General features: G+C 37.7%; 1 protein-coding gene across 1 annotated transcript; it reads left to right on the top strand.

Annotated features, from left to right (window-relative positions):
- Nucleotides 1–18,037: 18,037 nt before the first annotated feature.
- LOC137733809 (hydroquinone glucosyltransferase-like) lies at nt 18,038–19,918 on the top strand. The gene has a single exon (XM_068472999.2). The coding sequence runs from the start codon at nt 18,341–18,343 to the stop codon at nt 19,760–19,762; it is 1,422 nt and encodes a 473-aa protein (XP_068329100.2). The 5' UTR covers nt 18,038–18,340; the 3' UTR covers nt 19,763–19,918.
- Nucleotides 19,919–23,607: the final 3,689 nt, after the last annotated feature.

Here is a 23,607-nt window from a genome sequence, read left to right on the forward strand (position 1 = left end):
ATTGCTTTAATTTATCTTTTGTTATGATGAGTATATATAGGACCTGAAGTTCTTTGATCATATCAAAACCTGTAGTTTCTTGATCCTCATCATATAAAAATGATTGGACCCAAAGTTCCATCATACAAAAAGATCGGGCATGAAGTCCCTTGATCCTCAAGATCAGGACATAATGTTCCTTGATGAGTATCGTAAGTTTGAAATGTCGTAGTTTCTCAACTTAATTGTAATAAATGCCATAAGAGTCTCAATCTATATACTATTAAATAAGGACTAGAAGTTCCTTATGTCCATACTCAAAATGGTTCAGCAGAAGCATTTATTAAGCGTATGAAATTGATTACACACGTTCTGCTCATGAAAATGAAATTGCCAGTTTTCTACATGGGCACATGTTATTTTACATGATGCATTATTAATTCGGTTTAGACATGTTACCAACCATCAATACTTCTCAGTACAACTCGTGTTTGGAAACCAGCCAAACATTATACATTTATGAGTTTTTGGTTGTATTATCTATGTGCCTATTGCACTGCCACAATGAACTGAAATGAGGCATCATCGCCGATTGGGCATTGATGTTGAACACCATCTATCATTCAATATTTAGAACCCTTGATTGGGGATATGTTTACCGCGTGGTTTGCAGATTGTCATTTTGATAAGACAATTTTCCTGCCATTAGAGGGAGAAAATAACATCGTTCCAGAAGAACGATGAGAAAATATCATTCCAGAAGAATGATGAGAAAATACCGTTCTAGAAGAACGAAGATAATTTGTCTTATTTTGATTCACGAAGCAATCAACATGAAAATGAAGTAAGAATAATTGAATGATGCAATGATGTATCAATCAAATGCCAGATGCATTTAATGATGCAACGAAAGTGATGAAATCACATATATTTGTTGCAAATGTGCCTACAAGAATTGATGTCCTCATTTGGACAATATAGTGAGGCATCAAATGATTTATCCGTTGCACGCCTGAAGTGTGGCAGACCTTCAGACTCAAAAGGTTTTGGTCATCTAAAAGAAGAAGAATATGACACTACTGAACTATTGCATTCCTGAAGCATAACTGTTGCATGCCAGAAGCATGACAGTTGCCGCATGGATATATTTCCCAAAAAAGATAATCCGCAGACATGAGAATGTTGATTCTCATGCATGAAGCATGATAGACGTATAGGTTCCAATGACTCAACTCCCAGAAGTGGAGATTAAAATCCAAGCTCTATAACACTCAAGAAGAGGTTATGATCCGCATTCTCTAAATTATGACTATCCTGGAAGAGATCGTGTAATGCCCTTAAAGAGGCAATAGATATCTAAAAGAAATAAAAAGCTTTTATGCATGCGTATGCACAAGAGAATATAGAATCTTGAATTGATGATAACCAATGATAATTTTGATTTTTATAAGTAGCTACTAAATTCATCAATGAGCTGTGTTGATATTGAGTCCCGTTCTTTTCCGTTAACAAAAATTATTGGCTAAAAATGGAGAAAGGCAATTCCATTACAATTTTGTAAGAACGTGAAAAAATGGACCTATATATTTGAATATAATACAAATAGTCAAAAGATGTTGAACCAAAGAGGTTACATATGGGCATTTGTAATATAGTGAAATACACTCACATGATATGATACAAGGTTGCAAAACGAGTTCATATGAATGAAGAATTATATACAAAGGGTTGTGAGTCGCCCACATCATATCTCCATAAGTAAATCCCTCACGTATACATGGGAACAAATTGCTCTATATAAATTCCAAAGGAAAATCCCTGAAGGATTTAAAGTGCTGGAAGTAAGCCCTCAAATGGTAAATCATAAAATATGTACTTAATACCAATGAATGGTATAAATTGCCTTAGTGAGTACTATCATTATGATATTATTGCAACATACTAAAATCTCTTGTAAGAATCGATGACATTAAATTGAAACTCCTGAAGAGTCTAGAAAAATTATAAAGTGTTAAGAGAAAAATTGTCTCGAACTGCAGATCGAACAATTTACCAACATGAATCTTATCCATGATGTTTATGATATTAAAGAATCATATGGATTGAAGATTATGAGTTGAATACTCAAATGATGTAGACACTAAGAATGATCATTTATCTTCGTGAGAGTAAAGATAAATTGATATTTAGTCTAGAAGTACCACATCTTAGTGAAGTATATGCTTTATTGTATTTAGCACAATACACTGAATGAAATAAAGCTTATCTATTAATATCTCTGAGAAATTACAGATATGTGCATACACATAAGTTAAAACAAACAAACAGGATGGAGCCTTCACAAAGGTTGCTCATGTGAAGCCTTAATACTAGGCAGTACTCCAGAAGGAGGAGGCACTGGAGATTGATCATGCGGCGCCCCAGTACTTGGCAAACCACTAGAAGGGGAAGACATCAGTTGCCTTCGGAATCTAGGAAAGAACCTCTAGTAATCACTGATAAGCTCATATTTATATATAATTTATATCAAATTCACTTGTCTTTTCTTAGTTAGCTCCTTATATTTTTGAGTTATTTACTTTGTTTTTGTGTTTTGTAGGATTTGTCAAGCAAAGAAAAGAAAAATAGCACAAGTGGGATTTTAAGTAACAAATTCATCAAAACTGCCTGTGCAGGTCAGCTGACTTTGGAAGCAAGTTGCAGACAACTCAGAATGAATTAGAGAATGAGCCTTATATGCTTGGAAACTACAGATGTCTATTTTCTGGAACATTTCGCGGATTGTTAATATCATTTTTCTAGAAGAAGTTATGGTCGTTTTAACACTGAAAGGTTCCAAAGAGGCCGAGCAGTTTGTAACTGATAAGAAAGCATTGAAAGTAATAAATCCAATAAATCTAGTAGCCAAAATTGATGCAGCCAAAAACAAGCCAGCTGACACCTATTCAAATATAGGAGGAAATGCAATTAAAGATGAGGATTAATAGGGAGTAATTGGCATAAAGGCTACCCAAGGAGTTACAATTGTTTGACCATTTCCTCTCACTTATTGTCATCACTAAATGGCTATTAGTGGGTGAGTTAAGGAGAAGAAAATGATGCAGCAAGAATTGGTTTAAAAGTAGTGTTGGGGAAGGAAGGAATGAAGAAGCCTCAGTTGATTTCTTTCGGTTCTATTTTCTCAAACTCATGTCTATCTTTTGTTTTAACTTAAGGATTGTGTAACTAAATTTTTAGTAGCTAGGGGCTGTTTGAAGCCCCGAATATGATTGCAAGTTTGTTATGACATTTCGTTTGAATTACTTTTATGAATGGATGAAAATTGGTTCACTATTTGTCTCATTGATGAATTCTTTATGTGTTTTCTACGGATGCATACTTAGTAAGCATATCTAGAATTCTAATGCTATGAATATGTGTGTGCCTACCCTTGTCGAATAAGGACCCACATATGTTCTAGAGTAGTACTTGTTAATTGCGATTAACATGTGAATCAATTTCTAGGATAAGTAAGACAACGCCAGTACTTACGATGCCTTGTGATGACTCAAACTCTTTTCGTTCTTAATGATTTCTACTTGTTAAATCTATGAACATGCCATTCTAGATTGCATGCTAGAGACTAAGTTAAGTTGAAAACACCTTTCTCTTAACATACTACATAAGAAAGAGTAATAGGTTGAGTTCTAACATTGAGCCAACTTGAGCATCTTCATCCGGAAATAAAAGGAATTTGAATGAAACATAACATGTTTGCATGATTATTTGGTGGTGGATAACAGTTCCCCTAACTCTTTTTCTTAATTTGCGAACTACTTAAAATCTGTTTTTGTCCTGTTTTTGTTCGATTTAATTTAAATAGCAAATCAACTCCAAAAATCCCAAATATTTGTGTGAGTGAAGCTCTGTGTGTCTAGTGTTTGCATATAAAATTTCATAGACTTTAGATAAGTGTAAGTCAGTCTAATAATTAATTTTTGGTGGCTGGCCAGTAGGGACAGCAGCCCAGTTTTTGTGACATTTTAAGTAGTTAGATAAAACAATCTTATGCGGGAAAGACCCTTATTTTCATATGCTACAATTGACAAATCGTAGTGTTAATAAGAAAAATCAATAGGACATTTGTGTGCTACTTTGTGGTGTGCTTTTAATCCTATCAAATTTTTGGCACCGTGTTGCTTGGGATTGTTATTTCTAATTACTTATTTTTCTATTGTTTTCTTTTCTTGTCTAATTAGTGTTTTTGTTTTTTATTTTATTTTAGGTACTCTTTGTAGTATATGCATACTCAAAGGTCCAAGAGCATTGACCTAACTTCCTACGAATACCGGAAACGTGTTAGTGAATGGGCATAGACTGAAGCCATATTACTAGTCTTTTGCGGAGTATGATGTCGAGGAACATTTGGTTATGTCCACCCTTGGAGTTTATTGCAGAATTGAAGATTGGGGGTCATCGTTTGCTTTTACTGCAAATTAGGGAAGTTTTCAGTCCAAATGCTTTATTTTGTTTCTTATTATTTTATTTTATTTTTATTTTATGTATTATTGTATTTTTTGACATTGGGGACAATGTCCAGCTTAAGTTTGGGGGTAAGGATTGAAAAAATGACCAAATTGAAAATTTTCATCCCTTTGACTAAGAATTGATTTCATTTGTTTCCATGTTGTTGTTTTTTGTTTTCTTAATTAGTTTTGTTAACTCTAAAAAAAAACCCAAAACAAAAGAGAAAATTCTGAAAATTTGAAAATCCAAAAATATAGTCTTATATTCTTTATTGTTTTGAATTAGATTTTTGTCAGCCTCCCGACCCAATGATATAATTGGATTGAATTTGAACCACAGTGATCAAGAACTTAGTAAGCATGTGTTGTGTGAAATTCCTTATTCTCTTGTTAGCCTTGTACATGTTTAATCATCTTTGAAAAACCAAATGCACATAGCCTTGTTGATATGAAACTAAAGCATGACTTAAAGCTTCGTATGTGAACATAGTGACCATATACATCCTATGTGAGTTTTTGAGCCTATTGAAAGTGTGTGCATTTTTCACACACTCATATTCTTTCATGTGTGATGAACTTATGTGAATTACATCTCTAGAACTTGCGTAACGATCTTTCGAAATGTTTGTCATTGATTGCATGAACTTGAAAAGGATAAAGGCATTAGGTTTATCACCATGGCCCAAATAATCATGTTTCCTAAAGAAAAATGATATCATTAGATTGCCAATTTTTGATGTATATGTTGAGCCCTTTATTTCTTATCACCAGATATGTCTACCCTTATACCTTAAACATTTTCCCTTACCATTTCCAAGCTAGCTAGTGAGCAATGTGAGATTGTCTTATGAGAAATGTTTGTGAAGTACTTTGAAGGAGTTTGGCAAAAGAATAAGCGTGGGGGTATTTCATGTTTGTATTTAGTTATGTGAAAATTGGTTCACACAAAAAAAAAAAAAAAAAAAAAAAAAAAAAATGAGGAACAAGAAAAAGAAAAACTGTATACAAAGCAAATAAAAAGTTTAGGGGTGTGGTTGGAGGTATTAGTAGAGTGGTTGGAGAGCTTGAGTTCTTAAAATCTCAATAAGAGAATTGCTTGCAATGTAGCTTGGAACTTGTGTTTACCTATCCTTTCATTTCTATAACCCTTTCCCTAAGCCTCATTACAACCAATAAAAGTCCTCTTGATTTAAGTTTTGCAATTATGATTGTGGAGATGAGATCTTTATGCAAGCTTATGGTAGATCTTTCACATTTGATTCTTTGAGCGAAACACGTTAACTAAACATATGTATGATTGAGTGTATGTCCCATGAGAAGGTCACTATTTTGCATGTGGTGTTTGCAAAAAAAAAAAAAAAAATAAATTGAAATTGCATTAGCATGGCTATTACACATACTGCACTTCAAGGATGATTAAAAGGTCGCAGTTAACATTTGAATAAGGAAGATGAGCTTAGATTAGCTTGTTTGGTGCTAGCTAAGGTTCTTATTGATTTGTTTTCTTGAATGAAATTCTATTAGGGTCACATAGGGGGAAGCTAATGTTTGTCAATCACTTTGAATTCGACTTTCAGATTCCTACAGCTGGTCGAGCTTTCTTTTCATGCTCGTTGAGTAATTATTTGCAAGCACGTATAACATTCTATTCTCGTGCTTGAGCCTTCTGATCTCTTGTTTAAGATTTGCCACCTCAGCCATCAATGATTCAACTTGGCGAGTTTGAGTAAGTAGGCGTTGACCCATATCGAAAACAGAGTCAGCACACTGAACACTGAAAGCCAAGGATTCTTGAATGGCCGGCTCATTAGACCATTTTGAAAGGATTCTGTTATCGTTTGGAGTGAGAAGATTCCTAGCTACCACTGTAGTGGTTATGTTATTCTTCATCATAGAGTACTCAACCGTAAGAGGACCATTAGAAGATAAGAAGGACGAGCGTCATATATTATCCTGACGCTCCTCATTCGTATCACTCCTGAGACTTAAATCTAAGAAAATGTTAGATGGGTAAGTCATTTTCAGAAGTGATGAAGGAAAAAGGAGGTCAAATAAAATCTCAGAAGTACAAGAAGGGGAAAATTTTCTACAGGCAGTACCTTTCTGATCATACTCTCGAACACAATTGATGTTTCTATAAAAGAAGAGGTAACATGGCCACTTGTTCAAAAATCGAAGAGACACTGCTCCTCCAAATTTCAAATGCCAGATGTTCCTGAATAAAGTTCGTTGGCATTTTTCAGACGCAATCTCAGCTTTCCGAATATCACGTGCAACTTTGTTAAAGATAGCTAACAAAATTGAAAACGCGTGAATCTTATTGTTCTAATTGCACCATAATTGCTGACAAGAGTAAAGGCACATCACCACTACTCATTATTGTGAAATCCCTATATATGTCTACCTTCGTTCTCCATGGCAAGGCATATCTACAATGCCTAACTCTCCTTCCTCACCAAGAATGCATCTGCAACCAAACTTCTCAATATATTCAGTTTTCTTCCTCTCTGAGAATAACTTTTCAACCAAGTCCCTAAAAATGCCAAACTCATTTCCTTAGCTAGAAACCCCTTTCAATCGAAAAGCTTTACACCAACATCAAAATCTTATACTCCTTCCTTTAAGAGAAAAAGTATCTCATATCATGCAATCTCCCTGTCTTTTCTTTTGCCCTTACTTTTACTTGCAAGACAAGGTGAAAGAAAGCAATTAGTCAGAACCTGAAATGAAACTTCCAGTCAGGAACCGACTACCTAGAAACTTTCCTGATTGCTTACCAAGCATTGCTATTGAGTAGCCATATTCTTTTACGGTATTTTATCACCAAGAAGTGATGGACCATCCAAATGCAAAGGTTGCACACCACTTCTACTGTGCAAGAGAAGATGTCACACCTGCATGGGGGAAAACTAGGGAAAATACCACTTCTACAAGGGGAACAGATAAGGCAAGTGAAAATGATACATTGAAGCATGTGGAGACAAGCACAACAAAACACATGTCGATTCATCCCTGATGGAACCAAAGATCACTTATCACGTGGAGCTGCTCGTGGTCCCATTTCATTCAAGAACAAGTCCCAAGACCCTTGAAGAAATCACAAGTCCGATTCAAGATCAAGTGTCCACCACCCTTGAGAAAAGAGAGAAAAGAGAGAAAATAGAGGAAGAGGAGAGGAGGTAATAGAGAGTTATTTTTCTACTCCTATTATTCTAAATTAATGAAAGCACCATTGCTGCCCCGAGGACGTACTCCAGTCACATTGACTGTAGAGGAACCTTGTAAATTGTGTCTTGTTTTATTTATTCATTTTACAACAAAATATATGTTATGTATAATTCATTAGATTAATTTCGCCAATCAGTTCCAAAGAATGTTGACATATATTAAGAAATACGTGTCCATACCATCATCACAAAAACAAACTCCACATTAATTCCAAAGTAATTCAAGTTTGATTCCAAAGTAAAGACGCACTCCATTCAAAATTGGCATCTTAATCATGTGCTTGATAAAAAAAAGGACACACATCATCCGGGTCCTACTTTTCTCATAAATATCTAAGCTTATTTAAGAGAAATGCTACAGTGGTTGGGATTTTTTTTTAAAGTATCCAACCATTTATATTTTGATACTTGATGTATCGAGTCGTATTTTCTGCCATTTCATAATTTAACATCAATTCATGTATCAACATTAAAAAATATTATGCAAAAAATATGAAGTGACATAAAATTTGTGAAGAGTCTCATTTTCAAAAAAAATCTCCTTAGCATTTCTTTTGAACAAGTATGTAGAGAAGGAAGGAGAGTGTTGTAACTACATATGATCCAAATTAAAAATTATGTGCGAAATCCATATTTGGCTCTTTAATAATAGAGTGCTATAAAAATTTAGTGATAAAACACTACTAGAATTTTTAGGTTTAGGCACAAGTTCATTAATTTGGCTCTTTGATGTAAGTTGGCACATATAACTGCTGTCAACGGCGCGCCTTAAGTACCCGTTTCCATTGATTAGAGAGAATGGAAGAATTGTAAATTTCTTAGGGGAAGAGTGGTAACATAAAAGGAATATGATTTATTTTCCATAAAAACACCATAAACTGGGTTATGTTGACAGAAAAGAAAAGAAGATATTGATTTGGCAGGACAAACATGACCAGTAATTAGCATGCCTGCATGTGGTCCTTAAATGATGTCTCAATCATCAGTTTCCCTAAGAGCACATTTTCGACCATCTTGGTTGGGTCCTTTGATAATTGATATATGATAATTCCATTGTATTTATGTGTATGTTTCTTTTAAATGTAACGGGTGGATTGTCTTAGTAGATAAAATATTTCTCTTCATCTCACTATATCTCTAATTTAACTATTTTAGAAATAAATAAAAATAATTTACTTTGTACATAAACAGTTGTCAATCATTGATCATTTACATATAGATAAATTGTAGGGCGAGAGATTGACACACCCGTGGAGCCAAAAATAATCAAGGAGAATCAAGAGGCGACACATGAATTTTTGGGTTAAAAAGACAAAATTACCGTCGAGGCACATTGGAATTCCTACACGCGAGTAGTGGACAATCATCCTTCAATCAAGTCAAAAGTGCCCAAATAGGTATTTATTTATAACCTATTTCATCCATTGCTCATCATATCTTCTCCACAAGGTAACCCCTATGTCATTCTTTTTTTATTATATTAATTAACTAATTAATTGATTAATTATTCAATTAATTTGATAATTAAACACAAATCATGAACTTCACCCACAAAACCATCCAAGTGGCCTGTCCATCTCCTCCCAACGTGGCCGGCCACACCCCTATAAATACCACCTTATTTTGTCCAAAACTCAATTCCAATTCTCTTGCTAAACTCTCTAAATTCTCCAAACAATTTTCCCTCAAAATTCTAACTTTGGCATCGGAGGTTTTTTGGCCAAAGGCCCCCCCCCCCCCCCCCAAATTCATCGTGGGTGCGTGAGGCTTTTGGTCTTGACCTAAGGTGTTATTTATTTTGTATGTGCAATTTTGTCCAAGAATAAGGAGGAAGAAATTTGTAGCCTCAAATTGGTGCTTTCATTGAGAGTTTGATTCACAGGCTCGAAGAAGATTCTCGCATTCAACGTTTCTCGTTTCTCGTTCGTTCGTAAATTTTTCATACTTTCTTATACCTAGATTTTTTTTAATTCTTTGAATAGAGGTGAGGAAAAAAATTCAATGACGGGAAATTTGGAAACGATGACGAATGAAACTTCCTACATTCCAAAGATTTGGATCAAATGGAGGACGAGATATAGCCCCACCACGACGATCTATGACGCTCAAAGCGATGTCAAGTTGATCAACTTTGCCACCATGGAGCACCACCACCATGGTAGCCATGTGGACCATTGTGGTAGTGGGGAGTAGGCCAGCCCCATGGCAGCAAGTCCACGATGAGCAGCAAGCAGTGAGGTAGTCAAAAGCTTAGGCCCAGGCCATTTTGCAGCAGCAAGCCCAGGAGCTAGAAGCAGCCCAAGTTGCCGCCCCAACAACGTTGGCCTAACCCTCATCCACTTGGCGCATGACCTAATTTGCAGTCTATGCTGCAAGGTAGCCGAGCCAGGCTCATCGTGAGCTGGCCCGAGCCACTACCTCTGTAGTGCAAGCCCAAGTAGCTGCGGTAAAAGAAGCAGCCCAACACGAGCCCATAACACTTTTTAGCTGAGCCCAGGCCTAAATGTACACGCGCCGCAGCCCACTCCTGTGGTGTCTTAAGCAGCCCAAGTTGGTCCAAGACCGGTTCAACCAACTCAGCTCCAAATTTCTGGGCCAACGATTGAACCGAAGGTATTTTCACCCTATTTTTCCGCAGATTTGACATTTCCCAACTCAAATGTCGCACCCAGAGTCAACTACATTTCCGCTACTCAATAAGATGCATTCCGTCCAAACTCTTCCAACCTATATAGAGAACAACACTTGTCCCGACAAGTTATAGAGTTAACGAGCGTCTTCACACAGCAGACGACTTTGGTGAATTAGCTCTTGCATCGCAACGTGCCCCTGACGAGGTGTCTCGAAGTATAACAAGGGCAGATGAAGAACCACTCTAGCAGTGTCTTGTCTCGCGCGGAGGAGCATACTCTCTCGGTTAAGCCTACGGACGAGCATACATACACGGTTGGGGTCATATTCTGATAATCAACATGAGCAATCATCTAGGTGAAGTGTTCATTCGAGGCAATGCCCGCAAGGAGCATCCTCCGCCTCACATCGGAGTAGGCAGCACAGTGGACGGAAAGAAACAGTCACTCAATTCGGCTCAAGTTCAACCAGCAGCTTATGAATTACCTGCTCGCTTGCTAGGAAAATACCACATACACCGCAACCGCGACATAGACGAGCTGAACACATAGAAGAGTGGCCTAGACCAGCAGGTCATGACTGGGGGCAGCCGAGAACTCCGCTACCCAACAAAGATAAATTCAGGAATAAGTTGAGAAGCTCTTGTCCGAACAGTTGTGCGATTTCTAGGGTAATGAAGCTACTAACGAGACGTTCTGACGAGACATGACCAACATAAGCGAGTCATCTTTCAATAACAAGATCAAGCAGACGGGACTATCCCATATAGATTGTCGAATACAAAGATTATTTCTGTTCGGACAAAGGTAACAACTCAACCTAATGGCGTGCCGGGGGTAAACGAGTACTAGAATGACATACCAGCCCAACTACCAAGAATTGGGGGCAGACTTTGTTCTCAACATTCTAGACGATTTAATACTGAAGCATTACATCACCAATAGCCGAGAATTACGAAACTAGTGGTCCAATTCCCCATACTGTACATAACCTGGCCCAAGCTAGCCCCAGCTCTGCTTTCACAGCCTTGCCTACTTGCTCCACGGCTCTCGGTAACCATTGATCTATCATCTTGTACCATGGCTCATAACCATGCCAATCTTGTACCATGGCTCCCAATCGTGCCGATCTTACCCTGTGGCTCACGCCAACCAAGTCTCAAAGGGGCACACGATGAAACACCTAATGATGACACTATAATTCTGGGAGCAGCTCACTGCGCTTACACCTTTGAGTGGGTTCCACAAGTAGTTTGAAGTCTCAAGCAAATCGCCAAACAAGACCTCGCAGGCTGATGATTATTTCAATTATCCAGTAGTCTAACTTTCCTCAACTGTTCTCATGACAACGACTTCCAAGCTCTCCATTGTGAGAGGGTAAACTAATTGCTCTCCAGTGCGAGAGGTTAAACTAATTGCTCTCCAGTGCGAGAACGTAAACTAATTGCTCTCCAATGCAAGAGGGTAAACTAATAGCTCTCTAGTGCGAGAGGGTAAACTAATTTCCATCGAGTACGAGAAGGTAAACTAATAGCTCTCTAGTGCGAGAGGCTAAATTAATAACTCTTCAAGGTGAGAGGGTAAACTAATAGCTCTTCAGTGCGAGAGGGTAAACTAATTGCTTTCCAGTGCGATAGGGTAAACTAATTCCCTGACACCTATATGGGTAAGCTCTCCAATGCAAGAAGGCCATATAGCTCAAAAGATCGAATGATTGAAGACCAACTAAGTAGCGAATGGTCAGGGGTCAACAACCATTTTGCACTCAATAGTTCGCTCATCCGACACTTCATCTTCAATAGCTTCGATCTTGGTAGCTCTATCCTTGACTGCTCTATTTGCGGTAGCTGAGAAATCAAACTCAAGCAGTTTCCTCATTTTTGGCAAGCAGCCCAAATGAGGAAGCTTAAACCATGGCCCATGCCAAGCTAATCCTTGGCTTTAGTCAAGCCAAGCAGCACAAGCAATGACCCTTGCCACACCACTTCCTTGGCCCATGACAAGCCAACTCTTGGCCTTTGCCAACCAACGTGCCGCACCACCTCAATAGTTGCCCCATGGCAGCACCACCCAAGAAGAAGACGAGGAGAATTAAGTTTTTCTTACATCGGTGCGGCATGGAGAAGACAAGGAAATCAATGGAAGACGGTTCTTTGCACGGGCAAGCAAAGAAGAATGCTAGGGATGAATAATTGCCCTCCAGAGTTGATTTAATCCCCTACTTAAGGTAGGCTTAAATAGGCTTTGGAGGTGCTTTATTTCCCTTTCCTAGAAGAATCTAATTCCAAGTCCACCTGAGAATTTGCATTAAATCTGGAGATCTTTACACCTGTTGCCCTTACCTGCGAGTAGCCCAACAGGTATGAGGGCATTTGTGGAGCAAAAAATAATCAAGAAGAATCAAGATGCGACACGTGGATTTTTGGGTAAAAAGAACAAAATTACCCTCGAGGCACACCAAAATTCCTACTGTGAGCAGTGGACAATCATCCGTCAATCAAGTCAAAAGTGCCCAAATAGGTATTTATTTATAACCTATTTTATCTATTCCTCATCATATCTTCTCCAGAAGGTAACCCCTAAATCATTCTTTTTTTATTATATTAATAAGCTAATTAATTGATTAATTATTCAATTAATTTGCCAATTAAACACATATCATGAACTTCACCCACAAAACCATCCAAGTGGCTGGTCCATCTCCTCCCAATGTGGTCGGCCACACCCTATAAATATCACCTTGTCTTCTCCAAAACTTAATTCCAATTCTCATGCTAAACTCTCTAAATTCTCCAAATAGTTTTCCCTCAAAATTCTAACTCACCCCCCCCCACCCCACCAAATTCATCGTGGACGCATAGGCTCTTGGCCTTGACCTAAGGTGTTATTTTTTTTTTTTTTTGTAGGTGCAATTTTGTCCAAGAACAAGGAGGAAGAAATTTGTATCTACAAATTGGTGCTTTCATCGAGAGTTTGATTCACATGCTCGAAGAAGATTCTTGCATTCAAAGTTTCTCGTTTCTCGTTCGTTCGTAAATTTTTCATGCTTTCTTATTCCTAGATTTTTTTTAACTCTTTGAATAGTGGGGATGAAAAAAATACAATGACGGGAAATTCGAAAACCACGATGAACGAAACTTCCTACATTCCAAAGATCCGGATCAAATGGAGGACGAGATGTAGCCCCACCACGACGATCCACGATGCTCAAAGCGATGACAAGATGATCAACTTTCCAACGACACTCAAAGCAAGGTTCTTGCCTTGACCTAAGGTGTTATTTGTTTTGTAGGTGCAATTTTGTCCAAGAACAAAGAGTAAGAAATTTGCATCCACAACACCTTCGTGGGAAATGGAGTATTACTGGTACTTGTGCTCTTCGAGTTAAATTGTTCTTATTTTGCTTAACAATATGTATACAAAGTAGTACGTATAGACTGACTTCATTTTCACAATATTATAGTCTGTATTGTGAAGACTTATTACAAATACCGTCTGACTCATCAGACCAGTAAAATTATGTTCGTCAAATAGGTTAGACAAGGTCAGTATGTATGTCATAAGCATATACCCGAATAATGTTGGGGAGATTAAATTTTGTAAACATTAAATGCCATGAAAACTGAATATTGAATTATTATTTTAGTGTTGATTACCATGTATAGTTCTTATTTATGACACATTATTTAGTTTGTAAATTTAGTCTACAAGTTTAGTTTCTTAGCAGTACCATGTAAAGTTTGATTTGATAACGTAAGCCTTATGTTTGAGTTGACATCACTCATACATGTGTTCATTGCATGGCTGGCCATTCCCAACAAAAATTCTCTCTGGAAGGTGCCGTCCCCCCCCCCTCCTCTCTCTCTCTCTCTCTCTCTCTCTCTCTCTCTCTCTCTCTCTCTCATATTACATCCTCATATAATATTCCCACAACCACAACCACAACCAAACAACACAAACCCTACATTAAGTACCTTTCTAATCCCATTTAACTATTAATCTCTCTCTTTCTCTCTCCCTCTCCCTCTCTCTCTTCCCAAAACACCCATCTATAAAAAGCGGCAGCTCACCTGACTCTTTCTCATTACATTCCCAGCTAACTCCTTTCCTCTCTCTTCACCAAATTAAAAACACTTACCCAAAAAGCACATGCTAACCACCTTGGAAAAATCACAAACACCTCACATAGCAATTCTCCCGAGTCCAGGCATGGGCCACCTCATCCCACTCGCCGAGTTTGCCAAACGACTCGTCCACCGCCACAACTTCACCGTAACATTCGTAGTCCCCTGCGACGGCCCTCCAACAAAAGCCCAAAAGTCCGTCCTAGCCGCCTTGCCAACATCTGAACTGAATTCCATCATACATGATTGAGTTGCGAAAACTTCTGGATAGATATCTTACATTTGAACTGAATTCTTTCTCGTTAAAGAATCTCTTTCTAGTTCCCCGAGAACAATTAAGAGATTCTCTAGAAGAAATACGGGCTACTGGTAGCAACATGCTATGAGGGTGGTGTCCCGCTTAGAGGGTCAAATCAATATGTTATAAGAAATAATAATTTCTTATGAGGGAAATGAATAATAATTAACTAGCTTTCTTTTTTTTTTTTCCGTATAATTAATTAGTTATTAGTTCAAATCTTAATCATTGATAGTGAAATAATCTAATGATTTAAAATTTGTGTTAAAAAATATGATCCCACCAATCTCATACACACACACACACATATATTCTCTAAATATTCTGTTGAACATATAATACTGAAAATCCAAGAAAGTTGTGTACCTGCAAACACACACACACACACACATATTCTCTAAATATTCTGTTGAACATATAATACTGAATATCTAAGAAAGTTGTGTACCTGCAAACACACACACACACACACACACATTCTCTAAATATTCTGTTGAACATATAATACTGAAAATCTAAGAAAGTTGTGTACCTGCAAACACACACACACACACATTCTCTAAATATTCTGTTGAACATATAATACTGAAAATCTAAGAAAATCGTGTACCTGCAAACTTTTAAGATTACAGAGCCAATTTAAAATTTAATTGACACATAGATAATGACCCCACGTATAACAAAAGATTCTAACACGACAATCTTAATTATTAATGATTTATTGGCGAGTAATCAACCTCATTATCTCCGACTCAATAATGGATCCAAGGGCCGCTGGCTGGTGCGAAAGAGTCAAACATCAAATTTAGAACTTCTTCCAGCGTCATGTTTTCATCATCGTAATTGAGTGCATGCATGGATTATATATGGATATGAATACGTACCAATACACACACACACACACACACATTGGAAAATAATTGTTTACCAGCTAGTCCAGTATTTCTCAACTAACAGTATCCTTTATCGACTTCAAATTTCAATTCTTTTTAAAAAAATTGACCATTTCATTTTTCGTTTTTCTTCCCCACCCTTTTAGGCTTTTAGGTAAAATAGAAGTTTACCTAACACACGTTTTTCACATTTTATGCTTCATAGCATGGAAAGGGTATAGAGGCTTGATTGTCAAAAATTGGCCTGTGGAAAAACAGAGGACATTGGATGGTTGGAAAAATTGGGATGAGTTGTAGACCCAAACATCCACTATTTGGAGTGTTCACGTTTTCCACACGCCAATATCAACATCTTCCTTCTTTTTTTTTTTTTTTTTTTTTTTCTATTTTATTTATTTTACTAAACGAAGGAATAATTTATACAAAATTCATTGAAACTATACGGAGGGGATTTTGAAACAAATTTTCATGCTGAATGAGTTAACAAAGCCTTCTTACACAAAGGCTTGGATTTTGAAGTAAGAACAGCTGAGGGGGACGTAAGAAAAACATAAATGAACTTTGTACAAGAAATTTAGAACGGTAGACAATCATTTCGCGTGGGAGTTTATTTATTTCTATAATTTTTTTTTTCCTGGGATTAGTTAGATTGGCACTTGAAAGTTGTAAAGTCATCATAATGCCAATTTCCCAAGATAAATCACCTCTCTGTTTAAAAGCAAGTTACTGGACCAAGTCATGTATACAATATGAAATATATGTTATATATAATTCATTAGATTAATTTTGCCAATTAGTTCCAAAGAATGTTGACATATATTAAGAAATGCGTTTCCATACCATCATCACAAAAACAAACTCCATATTAATTCCAAAGTAATTCAAGTTTGATTCCAAAGTGAAGACGCACTCCATTCAAAATTGACATCTTAATCATGTGCTTGATAAAAAAAAAGACCCATCAACCGGGTCCAACTTTTTCTCATAAATATCTAAGCTTATTTAAGAGAAATGCTACACAAGTGGTTGAGATTTTTTTTTAAAACTATCCAACCACTTGTATTATGATACTTGGTATACCGGATTGTATTCTCTACCATCTCATAATTTAACATCAATTCATGTATCAACATTAAAAAATATTGTACAAAAAATATGAGATGACAAAAAATCCGTGAAGAGTCTAACTTTTAAAAAAGTCTCCTTAGCATTTCTCTTAAATAAATATTTAGAGGAGAAAAGAGAATGTTGTAACTACTTATGATCCAAATTAAAAATTGTGTGCGTAAATCGATATTTGGCTCTTTAATAATAGAGTGCTATAACAATTTAGTGATAAAACACCACTAGAATAATTAGGTTTAGGCACAAGTTCATTAATTTGGCTCTTTGATGTAAGTTGACACATATAACTGCTTTGTGTCAACGGCGCGCCTTAAGTACCCGTTTCCATTGATTAGAGAGAATGGAAGAATTGTAAATTTCTTAGGGGAAGAGTGGTAACGTAACATGATGGGTACAAGATGATTTTTTTTTTTTTTTTCCCATAAAAATACCATAAACTGGGTTATGTTGACAGAAAAGAAAAGAAGATACTGATTTGGCAGGACAAACATGACCAGTAATTAGGATGCATGCATGTGGTCCTTAAATGATGGCTCAATTATCAGTTTCCCTAAGAGCACATTTTCGACCATCTTGGTTGGGTCCTTTGATAATTAATATATGATAATTCCATTGTATTTATGTGGATGTTTCTTTTAAATGTAATGAGTGGATTGTCTTAGTAGATAAAATATTTCTCTCCATCTTACTATATCTCTAATTTAACTATTTCAGAAATAAATAAAAATAATTTACTTTGTAGATAAACGGTTGTCAGTCATTGATCATTTACATGTAGATAAATTGTGGGGTGAGTGATTGACACACCTTTGTGGGAAATGGAGTATTAGTGGTACTTGTGTTCTTCGAGAACATAAATTGTCCATATTTTGCTTAACAATATGTATACAAAGTAGTATGTATAGACTGACTTCATGTTCAAAATAATATAGTCCGTATTGTGAAGATTTATGACTGATATTGTCTGATTTATCAGACCGATAAAATTATGTTCGTCAAATAGGTTAGACAAGGTCAGTATGTATGTCATAAGCATATACACGAATAATATTAGGATGATTAAATTTTGTAAATATTAAATGCTATGAAAACTAAAGATTGAATTATTATTTAAATATTGATTACCATGTATGGTTCTTATTTGTGACATATTATTTAGTTTATAAATTTAGTCTATAAATTTACTTTCCTAGCAGTACCATGTAAAGTTTGATCTGATAACGTAAGCCTTACGTTTGAGTTGACATCACTTATACATGTGTTCATTGCATGGCTGGCCATTCCCCAAAAAACTCTCTACAAGGTGCCGTCCCCCCTCCACCTCTCTCTCTCAACCACAACCAAACAACACAAACCCTACATTAAGTACCTCTCTAATCCCATTTAACCATTAATCTCTCTCTTTCTCTCTCTCCCTCTCTCTCTCTCTTCCCAAAACACCTCACATCTATAAAAAGCAGCAGCTCACCCGATTCTTTCTCATAACATTCCCAGCTAACTCCTCTTCTCTCTCTTCACCAAATTAAAAGCACTTACCCAAAAAGCACAAGCTAACCACCATGGAAAAATCACAAACACCTCACATAGCAATTCTCCCGAGTCCAGGCATGGGCCACCTCATCCCACTTGCCGAGTTCGCCAAACGACTCGTCCACCGCCACAACTTCACCGTAACATTCGTAGTCCCCTGCGACGGCCCTCCAACAAAAGCCCAAAAGTCCGTCCTAGACGCCCTGCCAACCGCCATTGACCATGTCTTCCTCCCGCCAGTCTGCTTTGACGACCTCCCGCAAGGCTCCAAAATTGAAACAATAATTTCCCTCACCGTCGCCCGATCCCTTGCCTCCCTCCGCGACGCTCTCAGCTCCTTGGCCTCCCGCGCCAAGCTCGTTGGGCTTGTCGTCGATCTCTTCGGCACAGACGCCTTCGACGTCGCCAAAGAATTCAACCTCTTCAACTACATTTTCTTCCCGTCCACGGCCATGCTCCTTTCTCTCGTCCTCTATGCGCCGGAGCTCCACGAAACGGTGTCGTGCGAGTATCGAGACCTCTCCGATCCCGTCACGATTCCCGGGTGCATCCCAATTCCCGGCAGCGAGTTGCTCGAGCCGGTTCAGGACCGTAGAGATGAGGCCTACACATGGTTTATTCATCATGCGAAACGGTACCGTTTGGCCGATGGGATTATGGTAAATAGCTTCACGGAGTTGGAGCGAGGTGCTTTGAAAGCGTTACAGGAGAAAGAACCGGGTAAGCCGCCGGTTTACCCGGTTGGACCGCTAGTAAAAATGGAGTTCAGTAGCGTTTTGGATGACCAGTCATCCAAGTGTCTGAAGTGGCTGGATGAGCAGCCACGTAGCTCTGTGTTATATGTTTCTTTTGGAAGTGGTGGGACCCTCTCTTTTGATCAGATCAATGAGTTGGCTCTAGGGTTGGAAATGAGCAAGCAAAGGTTTCTATGGGTGGTGAGGAGTCCCAGTGACAAAGCTGCCAATGCCACTTATTTTACTGCTCACAGCCAAAATGACCCTTTGAAGTTTCTTCCCCAAGGGTTTATGGATAGGACCCAGGGGCGGGGTCTGGTTGTGCCCAATTGGGCACCGCAGGCTCAGATTCTAAGTCACGAGTCAACAGGAGGGTTCTTAACCCATTGCGGTTGGAATTCCTCCTTGGAGAGTATTGTAAATGGTGTACCTCTTGTTGCTTGGCCACTATATGCTGAACAAAAAATGAATGCTTATTTGTTTACAAAAGACGTAAGGGTGGCACTGAGACCCAAGCCCGATGAATATGGTTTGGTTGGAAGGGAGGAGACTGCGATGGTGGTTCAAGCTCTCATGGAAGGCGAGGAAGGTAAGCGACTCAGAAGCCGAATGAAGGACCTGAAGGATGCTGGTGCTACAGCTCTTAGTGATGATGGGGCTTCTACAAGGGCACTATCTGATGTGGTCACAAAGTTGAAAACCCAAATTTCAAATTAAAATGTTGTTTTAGTATCTTCATGCGTCTCACCCACTTCACTTTCGTATTTTTACCCTTCCAGTTATGTTGTCCAAAAGGGTGAAATGATAATATTGTTCTTGGTTGACTGTAAGATATTATGGTGCATGTATAACAGCCACTTTTTTAGGGGTTTATTCTTGCATTGGTAGGCCTCATAGGCAGAGGCACCATATGTAATGGGTGGGGACCCAACTGGGAAGAATTTTCTTACATCACGATAAAGTCGTGGGCACTCAGTTGAGATGAGAGATGGATGGAGGATTGGAGGTGGCTGCCATTGGACGCGGGGCAAGTATGGCAATTAATACCAGAGAAAGTGACATTTGAGAGGAAAAGTATGTACCCCCACATCACATCTGACTGTCATGGTGTATGACTTGAGCATGAAACTAAGGGTGGAAAAAATTCTCAAAAATCCCGAACCGAACCGAAAAATTTCCGATTCCAAACCAAAAATTTCCCAAATCGAAATTCTCAAAATTTATGGGATGCTATCCCGAACTGATCCCAAAATTTCGGTATGGGATTCGGGATTGACTTCTCGATATTTCGGAAATCCCATACCAAACCAAAAATATATAATATTAATTATTACATATATATTATTCTTTTATAATTGATGCTAGTAGTTTCTAATTCATACTCTACAACCTGGAATGCCCTACACCTTGCATTTGCCAATCACACGTATTGCTCCTGTCAACTAGGTTAGGTTTCCACTATGACTTCTCTAATTGTGGGCTTTTAATCTATTCCCCTCGATGATACAACTAACTCTCTAGTGAAGTACATTCCCCCCCCCCCTTCCTTTTTTCCCCCAAAATTAATGTATTTGTAGGAATGTCTCTAACCTTTCAATACCTTAAATTTACTCTTTACATGAATTATTTAAAACCGTCAAGTTGAACTAATCAACTATATTTTTATTATCTCCTTTAAGAAGCAAATTACTTTTTTTCGTGCTTATTAAGTAGAGAAAATTGTAGCAATTACCATTGGTCTCTCAACTTGTCAAAATATGTAGCTATGGTCCTTTTCCTTAACACCGTTAAATTCAATCATGTGCCTAGCACATGACACTGACTGTAGGGGCAATTAAGGAAACATATTATTTCCCAGGTTGAAGTTGATACCCAAGCTCTCCTCCACGCCCAATTCTCAAATTCCCACCATGTACATTCACCATCCATTCAAATGCTTAATCATGATCATGAAAATAACATTCTAATCAAACACGTCTTGTCATCAAATACATTAAACAAACCCTTCCGGTCATGAATTTAAGTCATCAAAATACAATTCATAAGGCCTCAATGGTCTACGACTATGTACTGCTAAAAAAAAGATTACATCATCTAATCCAGTTCTCCATGGTCTATCCACATCAAAAAACAAGCATCAACATCATCTATTTCAAAACCACCATGGTCTTCACATCTTCCATCAGAAAACAACTGGTAACATCAACTAATCAAGGTCCATGAACATAAAAAAAAAACAAGCAGCAATATTATATATTTCAAAGCCTCCATGGTCTTCCCATCTTTCCTGAAGCTTGTGCCCCAGAACTTTGACCCACAAATCGATGTAAATCTGGTCTTGCTTGGTTCCCCATCCCATTGTATCTACCCCTTCTCACCTAAATCAAAGAATTGATTCAATGAATCAAATCAAATTGGCATATAATGTATGAGAAAATAATCAAAGATAAACTTACAGGTTATTTTCCCTTTCCTTGTTGCCTTGCTTGAGAACATACATGTTGCTTTTTCTTTCCTTAAGAGTTAATTGGAACTCGTGTTTCAGTGTTCACTTGAGAAATTTGTGTCCCTGAAGTTTGAGAGTTTGTTTGGCATTTTGAGTTGTTGCTCGAGTGTTTACTTGTTGAGTCTCCTGCATTAACCCAAGAATGAATTAAACTACAATTCAACTTACAACACTTGCTAGTTTGGGTTTTTAGGATTTACTAAAGCAGAAATATGTACCTGACTTTTATTTGTTGCATCCGCATGTTGTGATTTTCCACATCCTACTTTATTGTGCCCTAACTTTCCGCATTTACTACAAGCTATCTCTACAAACCATTTTCTAAGTCTCTACGGTTGTGGTGTGTCATTATGCTCACCCAATAGATTAGTTAATGGTGGGGGATAATGTGCTTGTGGCTCAACCTCACCTACAAATGCAATTCTCTTTCATTTTGGCCTGCCAGTTGCTTCTTGCATATTGGAGGTTTCAATGGAGTTAAATCCGTCTTATCTCACAAATCCATTCCAGGAATGGGGTGGATCATAGGATCATAAGAGTTCAAGTAAGCTTCCTTCTTGTTGCAGTTATAGACATAGGCGTAAACACTCTCATCTTTGGCGAATATACAAGTAATTGCATGTGAGCATGGGATCCCAGATAAATCCCATCTCCTGCATGAGCAAGTAGACTCTTTCAAGTTCACTACAAATTGTCTACCACTTAAGTGTTGTACTAGGTACTCCTTCTCACTAGCCATCTTAGGAATACAATAAGTACTTTCCACTTTGCTTTTCTCAATTATCTTGAAAATCCTTGGACCAACGGGATGCTTCCAATTCCTCCCAGCAGCTCTCCTATTGGCCATCCTAAGCATGATATACTTGTTGATGTTATCTAGAAGTCCCAAGATAGGTCTCTTCCTTGTAACAAGAATAGCAGAATTAAAACTCTCACATAAGTTGTTAAGTAGAACATCACACTTATAGTGAGTATTAAAGTGAGATCTACTCCAATTATTAGCAAGCCTATCATTAAGCCATTCCCATGCTTTTTCATATAGATTTTTCATCTTTTGCCATCTTTTCCTTCCACCATAGTACTGTTGTTGCCTTTGCTGCTACCCATAAAATATTTTTCATTTCCAATACTTGAAAACCAGAAGCTTTGAAGTTTTGATGTAAGTGCCTAACACACATCCTGTGCTTAGTAGTTGGGAGCAATTTTTTATTGCTGATTCCAAACCCTTTTGCTTGTTACTTACAAAAGCCTATGCTAGGCCAGTCTTAATTTTCAAATTAGCAATCAAAAGCTCCAAAAACCAAACCCAAGTGCTTTTGTTTTCTATTTCAACAATTGCATAAGCTATTGGGAATAAACCATTATTTAAGTCAATCCCAATAGTTGTCAAAATCTGTCCAGAATGAGGGCCTTTAATAAAATAACCGTCAACTCCTATGACAGGCCTATAGTTTTCCAAAAGTCCTTGTTTGCACCTTGCCAAACACACATAAATCCTTTGAAAAAGAATATCATCACCGTCCATTTGAGTCTTCACCTTGATTGTGCTACCTACGTTGGCCTTCTTAAGCTTTTCCACATAGTCCCATAATCGTGCATATTGCTTCACATAACTACCTTCAATCACTTCTCTGGTAAGCCTTTTAGCTCTGAAAACTTGGTTTCTAGTAACCACCAAGTTGAACTCTCTTCTAACCTCGGCCATGATGTCATTGACATCCCAATTTGGATTTGTTCTAAGTATGTCTATATAGTGCTCTGAAAGCCATCTTGAATTTGCACATAAAAGTTTGTCAACCCTCCCACATTGGTGCTCTAACTGCAGGGTTTTTATAACAAAGGTATCCAACCTTGGATTCTTCTTCACGACTAAAATCACAAATGGGCAAGTTTCTAACCCTTCACATACAACCCTCAATCTCGTCTTGTAATTTTTTTTTTAATCTAATAGCTCTACTAGTCCTTATAGAATGATGCTTCATAGCCTTCTTAGCTTCTTTCTTGTTGGAAACATCATGCCAATTCTAAATTGAGGATTTTTAAGGTCCGTTTGCCT

Source organism: Pyrus communis, chromosome 7 (assembly GCF_041283825.1).
Source record: "Pyrus communis isolate YQ-2024b chromosome 7, ASM4128382v1, whole genome shotgun sequence".
In the NCBI taxonomy this organism is placed as follows: domain Eukaryota; kingdom Viridiplantae; phylum Streptophyta; class Magnoliopsida; order Rosales; family Rosaceae; genus Pyrus; species Pyrus communis.

Coding starts and splice junctions, on each gene's coding strand:
- LOC137733809 (XM_068472999.2), top strand. CDS start 18,341: ATGGAAAAATCACAAACACCTCACATAGCAATTCTCCCGAGTCCAGGC.